Here is a 10,628-nt window from a genome sequence, read left to right as displayed (position 1 = left end):
AAGAAAATAACATTCAGGTGCCTGTGAACTTCCCACTCAAAAAACCAGGATGGCTTTTAAGCCAGATGACGTCATCTCCTCCCCCAGCTGCTATGCCGACAATTCCCGCAACCTGTAGTTCAGACATGCTGATCTGAAACACGTGTGAATTACAGGCCAATTCCGGTTTACAGATGTGGCCATATCTCCCAATGCAAAAGCTACCCATAGTCATCACACATTAAAATAGTTTATTTGTTTCCAGTCTGTAATATTCTTAAAATAACATCAGCTTCAGTAACTGTTCACAATACAAAACAAAAACAACATAAAAAAAGACACCAGTTGCCAAATAAGTTATTTGTTCCTAAGAGTATCAAAAGTGCAAAATATTCACCTTCTTTTCAGATCTGTCTCTAGAGTACAGTTATCACCTTTGACAAACTTGACAGTTTTAGCAGCTGCCATACTGCATTTGTTTTCAAGGGAGTTTAGATGTGAGCACTATTTCATGTGAGTAAAGATGTTTTGCATCAGCTTTTAAAAATTTTAATTGGAAAACAAAACAAACAAAACCCAGTTTGAGGCTGGGCACGTGGCTCCGTGGTAAAGCACATTCTCCGCATGCAGGAGACCTGGGCGTGGTCTCTGGCACTGCAAAATAAAATGTTCCTGTTTGCTTCCGATCCATTTCCCCAGAGCAGATCATTTAAAGCACACGGAGATCCTAATTCCTTTTGTATCAGGAAAACATTTATGTACTGAAAGAGGAAATCAGTGTATTCGTTAAAAACCACAGCCCGCCGTGCATGTGGTTGCCGAGATAGCAGTGAGACCCCGGGCCTTTAAATTAGGGCAGTCGTAGTCACAGGAGTGCTTCGTAGTTGGAGGTGCTGACGCGTGTCCCACAGGCTGTGCCACCACATGGGGAATTAGATAATGTTTTTCAGATGGGCATGTTTTCTACCAAGACTTGGTTCAGGCCAGTGTTTGTTCTCCTCTGCTAAACATGGAGCATAGTCTAATCTGTATCAACCAGAAAAACCTACCTCTGAAATATCAATGGTACCTGTTTCAAGACATTCAAAGACTAGGATACTAACTTAAAACCAAAGACTGGGTGTGTGTGTGTGAGTACATCTGTCAGAAGGAAGGTGGCATTGGCAGAACTGACAATGGCTCGTACATTTGACACGCAAGTAAACAGATTCATGGAAGCAATATTTAAGAGCAAAAGCTCCAGTGATCAAGAGTTAAGTTCTAATTAAAATGAAAGCCCCTAATACCTTCTTGGATGCATACCTGCCTGCCCTCAAGCAGATCTGTAGGTTTTATTTTCTTTTCCCAGAGATTGATCTTGGAGCCTCAGATATGTGAAACACACACTGTAGCATGGGGCCACTTCCCCAACCCCTCCTACAGAATATTTCACTTCCTGAAATATTTGCCAGCATTATCATCAATCCTGTAATGACTTCCCTTGCTTAGTAAAAATGGAAGGTTCCACTGTGGGAAGACACCTTCGATTTTAGTATAAAATGTTCACAGATGAGCAAATCAAGGGAGTTTTTGATTTTTGGAAATTTGGCTGAGGAATTCCATTTTGTACCAGAAATTAAAAATAAAGTCTCGCACTGAACCAAAAGATAATTTTGAGGACTTGCACATCAAGAAGTTCGATAAATCCCTACTGTAGCACATTTTAATTATATAGGATCGAAATGGTTTCGCTTAGAGCAATTATGATGAAAGAACTTAGTAAGTATCCTACTGCTGCTGATTTTAACTCTTTACATTACAAAAGGACAATTTGCTCTGATATTTAAACAGATGGCTCTTTGAAGATGTCCAAACTCCGCTGGTGGTCCTGCCTCACAGAGACATGGTAGGCCCCTCTAGCTGGTCGGTGGAGGCAGGCTGGATCCATTGGAGACTGGAGCTCAGCAGGCTGGGTGCGGACAGATCAGACCCTGTAACTGGTACCAGAAGCAGTGGGAAGGTAAGAGAGAAAACAATGTGGGACACCGAAATAGAAGCCAGAAGCTCAAAGTCAACCGTGTGCAAAATAAGAGTCGGGAACAGGTCTTGGTTCACTTATCACAAAACAGGACTCGAAGATACAGAACTTGGGGGTTCAAAATACATGTGTTGAGAAATTTTAAATTCCTTGATACAAAGACATGTCTGGTATTTGACTAAAGCGACACCACGGGAGTGAAGAGGTTCTTCACGGCAGTGGCGAGAACATGTTTTCAGTTTAACATCTAAGGGCTTATAGCAGCTTACCTAAATGTTCAGAAAACAAGGTCACCAAGTTATGGCTCCTAATATCCACACCCTAAAAGTGACAGAGGCAGAAAGGCATCGGAAAACGCACGCATACATGGCTCAAAGTCATTACAGTACTTCTGGCCCATGGCACCCTCCCCCAGCAACATAGGGTGCCAGGGAGGCCTGGAGGGGCAGTTCACAGGGGCTCACGCAGGTACTGCCTGGCTCTCACCTCTTTTCTGGGAAAAAAACCAACCCCCCGTGCAGAGCTCCTGCTCATCCCAATCCTTCTAAAACTGGCTGACAAAACTGTGGTAGGGGGATACCCCCCAAATATATTCTTGGCCACTTACTCCCAGAAAAACCGTTCAGTGTAACGAGGGCTTGAACTAGGCCTCTTTCAAGATGCAAGGCCCTCAAGCTGCCGGGAGTGGTCGGAGCAGAGCAGGGGTGAGGTGGGCACGGGGGAGGGGGGACCCCCACACAGCCCCCAGCTTCTCCCACAGCGCAGACAGAGCAGGGGAGGGTTGGGTGAGCACGTGGCAGGGACAGCAAAGGAAGAGGGGAAATGAAGAGTTGATTTTTTAAATAGGGTGGCATTCAAGTGAGGGGGCAAAAAGAAACCAGACGAAAATAGTTGAATCTCAGGAACTGAATTTGTGGGTGGCGTTTTTCACTCCTGGAACAGGACAGAGGACAGATTCTTCGAGTTGCTCTAGAAGAATCATCTAAAAATCTATACTTTGTCCGTTGTAACTGAGTCCTGAAAAATACCGTTTCTCAGGTAAAAAGTCTAAAGAGTTTGAGTCTGTTTGGATTCTCTCAGTCTAGTTCAGGCCACGAGGGGATATAAAACCTCTGTAAGGAGCCTTCCAACAGGCGTTCCATCCATAAGGACAACTTGTTCAGTTTCTCTTTGATGGGCTTGGATCCGGAGCCAAAAGCAGATTTCCCCCGAGATTCACCCAGGTGCAGCGAAGGGTCCGGGTCACTGCAGGACCCCAGGGCCTCCTCCTCTTCCACTGTTTTTTGGGGTTTGAAGAGACAGAAGTACTTCTTGTGGCCGTTCAGGGCCAGCACATAGCCAGTGTAGTCGCGTTCCATAAAATGCTTATCATACTGGTTTGGGATTGGGGCTGCGTCTTGAGCGAATTCCAGTAAGTATTCCAGCCACTCTCTGTGTTTATCCAGACTCAGGAAGGAGAAGTGCAAGCAGTTGCTCCTGCAAAGAACAGCAGAGTCGATCAGGGACCCTCCGCGCGTTCACGGGGACCACCAGCACCTAGGCCAGACGGTCCATAGCAGGAAAAGGCTTTGCCTTGCAGTCTGCGTACAGGGAAGAGGAACTCTCTCTCCAGGGGGGCTCCTGTACCCACGACACTCACCCATCCCTTTCTCACCCTCTGCTGGGTGCTGCTGTAACTGCCGGCATCAGACTTGAGCAAAACACACACAAGAGAGGCTCACAGGAGAAGACAGTGCTCCAGCTCTTCCCTTAGAACCAAACCGCTGAGGTCCCCTCATTGCGGCTCAGATCGCTAGGCCGGGCAGGTCACAGCCAATATCTTGCCACACAGATGAAGTTCCCTAATGGTCGGGGCCAGGGAGATGTGTAAAGGGTGAGAGAACATGCTTCTCATGGGGGAACCCTGGGTTCCATGCCCAGCAACATGTGGTCTCCTGAGAACCACTGGAAGTGACTCCTGAGCTTCTTAGCTAGGAGCAGCCCCCGCATACCGTTGGCTATGGCCCCCAAGCACAACAGAAGCTAAAAATCCCCGATGGTCAGAAAAATAAATTTTCCTCTAGCCTTTTGTTTATTCAAATATAGTCAAACATACAGAGATACTCCCATGCTTACCCAGTGAACGAGTAGACCTCCAAAGCAAATTTCTGGAGCAGGCTGGTCTTGGTGGCGTTGGACAGGATGAGGACGACGTTCATGTGGCCTGGCCGCAGGCGGACCAGGTTGCTGGTGTACGTCACATCTGTGAGCTCAGTCACCTCCACGAAGCCTTTCTTAGGAGCCTTGCTGTGGAGAAATAGGAAGGAACGAAGGTGTGACCTCTAAAGAGAACAGTGCGGGTTCCAGAGCTAGCTCAGCGGGCTGGAGTGCCTGCTTCACATAAGTGAGACTTGGGTCTGGACTGTGGCAGTGCATGGTCCCCAGAGCATTGCTGGGGAGGCACTGATTTGAACTGGATGTAACCTCAGTAACTGAAACAAAAAGGAACAAGCAGAAGAAAAGACTCTGTTGTTACCAGTCCAGATGTTAATAATGCTCCTTTTTGGGGCCAAACTGACTGTTTTTCATTTGTCTCAAGTGAGACTGAGGTGGCTTAAGGTGCCAATAGCACTTCTTGCCCAGTGGAACCAGTGGTTCACAGCAAGGGTCCAGGACCCCTGGTGGTGCTGAGGTGCAGAGAGAGACAGGGCTGCGTGCGGTGACACTCGGGGGCCCTGTGATGCTGGGAACTGAAGCACCCTAATCGCAGCTACTTCTGGCCCCATGACTGACATTCCCGATCCTGCATTGGCACAGAAATGCTTTAGGATGGAACAAAGACCACCGTCACACACTTCTCTCTGCTTCTGCTCACTGAGCATCTCCAACGCGCTTCTTTGCTTGCTGCCTGATGACTAAAAGTGAGACTGAGAAAGCAAAGTCACCAGCACTGAGAAGCAGGCCCATATTTACTTTTTGTTTTGTTTTTGGACCACTTCCAGTGATGCTCATGGCTTACTCCTGGTTCTGTGCTTAGGGATCAACCCATATGGAGGCTCCGGGGACCATATGGGATGCTGGGGATTAAACCTAGGTTGGCCATGTGCAAGGCAAATGCCTTTCCTGCTGTACTATCGCTCTGGCCCCAGGACCCGTGTTTATGTGCCTTTTCCCTTCACCCTCATCCCAGGCAGGAAGGGTGAGCCAGAACTCTGAAATGCTGTGAATTCCAGCCCCTATAGCTGATACTCTGTGGGTCTGCTGCTGAGGGGACATGCATTTGGAGTTTGGTTCAAGAAACCTGTTGTTTTCTCTGAAATTGGGCTCCGTCTTCCCGGCCTTCTCACGTGTTTCTTCTTTATTTGGAGGGTTTGACTCTCTCTCATCATTGGAATCACTGAAGTTAAAAAAAAAAAAGTTTTACCAAAATCAAACAAGAAACACAAACCACTATGGGGGTTTGGGGCTCGACATTCAAATATTTTCTCGAGAGGCCACAGAAGCATTTACCTGAAAGCCTGCACGATGACAGTGCCAAAGAGGATGAAGAGGGCAGAGAAGATCAGAGACAGCAGTGGCATCAGCTCCCGCCTGCAATGAAGCCAATACACTCGGGTCATTTCCACAATACCGGCTGTGACACATCTTGGATGATTTTAAGTTTCTGCTCCCCAGCTCAAAACACACAACCACACACAAAGGCAACACACAAAGCCAAGCCAAAAACCTTCCAGAATCACAAACACTTGAGGGTCACAGAGACGGTATAGGGACAGGCTTGATTCTGATTTGATTTCTGGCACCACATATAGTTCCCTCAGTACCACCAGGAGTTACTCCTAAGCACAAATTCAGGAATAATTCCTGAGCACTGCTAAATGTACCCCCTCCTGCCCCTGCAATAAAACAAAAACCACAAAACAAAAACAAAAAAAAAAAAACAGCATTTTTTTTTTTTGTGGGGGAAGTGTGGTGGAGGAGATGCTGATGGAAAAGTAGAGATTTTTCTCCTCACTGTTTTAATTCACTGATGACATATTTTAAAAGTTTAACCGTGTCTCAGTATAAGCTGTGCTTAATAGATTCTGTGGAAAGAAGGAACAAGAGGGGTTAACCAAAAGTTTCAGTTCTGCACATGGAAGAAGCTTCTCAGCTAGAGGGTAGTGGGAGTGACAAGAAAATCTGTAGAATGGCATCCTTTGTATTTTTCTCAATTAGCCAGACTAATTGAGACATGGTCTGGATGGGGGGGAGCAGAGAGAAGGTGGCCTTTTAAGATTTCCTTTTAAGACTAGTGTTCTAAAGCTTGATTCACTGACAAACACCCGAAGGCCTGCTGGGTGCCAGGCATCACAACAACAGAACGAGCTGGGCCCTATGCGTGTCAGGTCAATGAAGAGCACCAGAATCTTGATGACAAGGACAGTCCAGACTCTGCTAACTGGTGGTTCTTTGTTTTCCAACCAGTAACAGAGCATCAATAACAAATACATTTCTAAAAAGTAAACTTGGGGCCAGGGATGTGGCTCAGTAGTAGAGCACTTACTTTTTGCATGTGAAGCCCTGCGTTTGATTCTTGGCACCACCAGAAGCAAAAAAAACAGAAAACAACTTCTCCCCACAGAAAAACCCAAACAGATGAAGAAACCCACCCACAAAAGTCAGAAGGGACCTTCCCGAAAGTAACAGAAAGAGGGCAAGTGGTTGACAATAGGCAAAAAAGTCTTCCACTTGTCAAGAACCAAACGTGATAGCCTCTCAGTATCTGTATTGCAAACCATAATGCTCAAAAGTAGAGAGAGAGTATGGGGGAAATTGTCTGCCATGGAGGCAGGGGGAAGGCTGGGAATGGGGGGGTATACTGGGGACATTGGTGGTGGAAAATGTGCACTTGTGGAGGGATGGGTATTCGATCATTGTAAGACTGAAACTCAAATATGAAAGTTTTATAACTGTATCTCATGGTGATTCAGTTAAAAAAAAAAGTCTTCCACTTGTCTATACCAAGTACAAATTGAAAGCAGTGGACGGACTCTTGTCAAAAGGAGAGCAGTCGTCCTGCTAGGAAGAATGAGGAACTGAGTCCTACCAGTTGTTGTGGAAAATGCTGTCCCAGCAGTCTGAGATGTAGTCAGAAGCAGAGTAGAGCCACCGAAGGAGAAAAATCTATCGAGAGAGAAAAGAGACAATGTTCGGGGCTGAGCCCAGGTCCAGAGGGACAAGGCATCCAGTGCTGCTGCTGAAGCTCTGCCCTGAGCCCCCTCCCAAGCCAGAACTTACAGGAGCGAGTTCATCCGTCAGGTCGGGGAGCACGGCCTCGGAGGACAGCAGAGTTGCGTCTTTCCGCAGCTGGTTGAGGTGACCCAAGAGGATGAATTTGTCGCTCTCACTCCCTGTCCAGGGGTCCTCCAGGGTCCTGTAGGCCACCTTTCCTGCTGTGTTGCGCCTTTCTAAGATAGACACCTGCAAGAATGAGAGAGAAAACCATAGAAGTCGCCAGGAGTGCGAAGCTGCTACAGTTTTCTTTTTCAGGGAGGCAGGAAAAAGGGGTCTTGTGAGGTTAATAGGAGACGCCAAACACAAATAGGGCTGAGTGTCCGGTATGTGCAAGAGATGTACATTTTTCTATAAAGAAAAATGTGTTGTTTCATTTTATGTTTTGGTTTTTTGAGCCACATCTGGTGGCGCTCAGGGTTCACGTCTGGCTCTGAGCTCAGGGATCAATCCTGGCAGGGCTCAGTGCACAAAGGTGGTGCCGGGGATCAAACTTAGGTTGGCCACATGCAAGGCAAACAAGCTATTCGCTACTGCTTGGGCCAGGTTTGTTTTATTTTGGGGCCACATCTGGTGATGTCCAGACCTTAAGCTTTGCACTCAAGAATCACTCTTGGCTATGCTTGGGGGACCACATGTGGTACCAGAGATCAAATCTGGGTCAGCAGTCTGTGCAAGGTAGAAGCCATACCCACCATATACCCACCCTGGTACCACCCCCCCCCCCCCCACCAATTCTTTGAATGGGGATTATCTATGTTAGGGCCGAAGCTGGCAGCGTTCAGGGGTTACTCTGGGCAGTCGTCCCTGTTCTAGGTCACTCCCAGAAGTGCTTAGAGGACCATCTGGTGCTGCAGAAAGAACCAGGGCCTCCCACATACAAAGCATGTGCTCAGTCCATTGAGCTATCTCCCTGGCCCTAGGGTGTTTTTTTGGAGGGGGTGGGTGGACCACACCCAGTGATGCTCAGGAGTTATTCCTGGCTCTGTACTCAGAAATTACACCTGAGTGACTGGTGCTTAGGGGGGGACCATATGAGATACCAGAGATCGAACCCGGGCTGGCTGTATGCAGGGCAAGCATCCTAGCCTCTGTACTATCTCTCTGGCCCCACTATGGTGCTTTTTCTCCCCCCCCCCCCTTTTTTTTAAAAGCTTCCTTTAAAGGCTAAAACTTTATTCCTCAATAGACTTTGTACTAAAAACTTCTAATAATATTTCATTTTTATAATTTTCTTCTGGCTTTTAGGTTACCTCTGGAAGTGCTCAGGGTATCATACACAATGCTGGGTATCACCATGGAGTTGGCTACATTCCAGGAGAGTGCTTCACCTCCTCTACGATCTCTCCAGCCCTCTGATACTCTATATCTTAATACAGGAAACTTTCTGTCTTTCCGAGATATTTTTCTGTGGTAACCCAAATGATGAAAAAGAGAAGAATTTTGCAGAGTGAAGGCAGAGGAGGGCCACGGAAAGAGGGCAGTCATTTGGATGAGGGGAAAGAGGCAGAAGGAAAGGAAAGACCACTTTTGGAAGCCTGTGGTTGGTGGTTTACATGTCATTCCACAAACCTGGCGCTGTCAGATGACCTGACAGGAAGACGTGGTGATGTGGACCCGGAGCTCCTGACTGCTTGGGACACAGGTGCTCACTGAGAAGGCCCAGGGCCGAAGGACGAGGATGTGCGTTTAAGACTCATTTTTCTTTTTGGGTCACACCTGGTGATGCACAGAGGTTATTCCTGGCTCATGCACTCAGGAATTATTCCTGGCGGTGCTGGTGGTGCTCAGAGGACCATATGGGAGGCTAGGAATTGAAACCCGGTCAGCCGCATACAAGGCAAAAGCCCTACCTACTGTGCTCCAGCCCTTAAGAGTAGGTTTTTGAAATAAGAATCAGAGATCTCTGGATTTCCAACCCTCCCCAGAAGGAGGCCACAGAATCTAGCACCATGACCTGCCGGAGAACCTGGGATTGGGAGAGGTGGCCACTCACCGCGGACTTCCCTTGCCATGCAGCATCGTCCGGGAGCAAGGAGCTGGCGAACTCCTGCTGGCGGTTGCTGTAGACGTGCACGAACCTCACTGTGTCTTGAGTGTTGGCCAGAGCGAAAGATAGGAAGGCCTCAAAGGGCTTACTCGACTTGGCGGACTCGGGCGTGACCAAGACCACGCAGTACCTGCACAGCAACAGAGGAGGAGACTGTAACCAACCCCCCAGGCCACGGGAGGACCCCTGATGGCAAGTGGTGGCCAAGAGAGAGTGCTCAGACCCTACCAGTGGACACATTTCACTAAAGAAAACTGTCTGCTGACAGTCTTGAACGAGAGAAGATGTCCAAGTCATAAGCACCCTGTAGCTTTTCCAGACTGGTGATATCTTCACACAGTCAAAGGTCACAACATTTAGTAATTATTTCAAGGCAATGACCACTGAATCCTTGGTGCAGAAGTGCCTTTCAGAAGCCATTGGTTTTCGTTCTTCCCACATAAGCAGGGCTGGTCCGAGCTATCTCAGGCCAGAAGCCACTGGCCTGAAAGACTTCTTTTGCAACAGTCCCAATGAACGTTCAGCTATTCACTCACTCACTCTTTCCCAAAAGTTTAGTGAGCACTACCTATACGCTACATAAGACAGACAATGCCTCTGCTCTGGGGGAGCTCAGGTTCTGATGGAGAAGGCAAGCAACAAAGAGATGAAGCAGGGCAGAAAAAGCAGGAACAGTTAGGGAGAGACTGGGGGAGACGCCAGGGCGGGGCAGCAGCCGTGTCCACTAGGTAGGTGATGTTTGAGTACAGACCTGACTGAAGAGGGTCCTAAGAGGGAAAGGGGTCAACTAGGACAGAGAACTTTTAAGTACAAAGACTCTGAGATGGAGAATGACTTCAATCCACGCCCAGTTCTAGAAGGCTGCCTGGCTAATGAACATGGACAGCACACAGCAGGGACAGGTGGAAAGGAAGTGGGCATTGTTGGAAGCCTCACAAGGGGGTGTCCTTGGGAGTTTGGGGACCTGTTCCAGAGCGCTGAAAAGTGAGAATGCAGATCTGGGACATTCCATTTTGAAGGCAGAGTAAGTAACAATCCTTAAAGTCTAGGGATTCTTTTTCTTTCCTTTCTTTCTCAGGGCTTACATCTGCTGCAAGGCAAGTGCTTTACCCAGTTTTCTATGTCTCTCTTTTTCTTTCTTTCTTTCTTTCTTTCTTTCTTTCTTTCTTTCTTTCTTTCTTTCTTTCTTTCTTTCTTTCCTTTCTTTCTCTACCTGGGCTTTTGCGCCACACTCAGTGATACGCAGAGATCACTCCTGGCAGTGCTCATGAGGGGAACTGAACTGGAGTCAGGCTTTAACCTCTGCACTATCTCTTTGGCCTTTGATTA

At 47.6% G+C, this 10,628-nt stretch overlaps 1 protein-coding gene across 4 annotated transcripts in view; it reads right to left on the bottom strand.

Annotated features, from left to right (window-relative positions):
* Positions 1-213: 213 nt before the first annotated feature.
* DNAJC16 (DnaJ heat shock protein family (Hsp40) member C16) overlaps positions 214-10,628 on the bottom strand; it is a 46,182-nt gene continuing 35,767 nt past the window's right edge. For all 4 annotated transcript variants that reach the window (XM_056123045.1, XM_056123044.1, XM_056123043.1 and 1 more), the window contains exons 9-15: positions 9,246-9,429; positions 7,256-7,438; positions 7,065-7,141; positions 5,486-5,566; positions 5,277-5,372; positions 4,112-4,282; positions 214-3,472 (exon numbers count right to left, since the gene is read on the bottom strand). In XM_056123045.1, coding sequence (XP_055979020.1) covers positions 3,073-3,472; positions 4,112-4,282; positions 5,277-5,372; positions 5,486-5,566; positions 7,065-7,141; positions 7,256-7,438; positions 9,246-9,429 — 1,192 coding nt within the window. In that variant the 3' untranslated portion in view covers positions 214-3,072. The remainder of the gene's footprint in view (positions 3,473-4,111; positions 4,283-5,276; positions 5,373-5,485; positions 5,567-7,064; positions 7,142-7,255; positions 7,439-9,245; positions 9,430-10,628) is intronic.

This window comes from Sorex fumeus, unplaced genomic scaffold (assembly GCF_029834395.1).
Source record: "Sorex fumeus unplaced genomic scaffold, SorFum_2.1 ptg000047l, whole genome shotgun sequence".
NCBI classification, from domain to species: Eukaryota; Metazoa; Chordata; class Mammalia; order Eulipotyphla; family Soricidae; genus Sorex; species Sorex fumeus.
The sequence above is the reverse complement of the archived record's forward strand: the minus strand, read 5'-3'. Positions and strand labels throughout refer to the sequence as shown.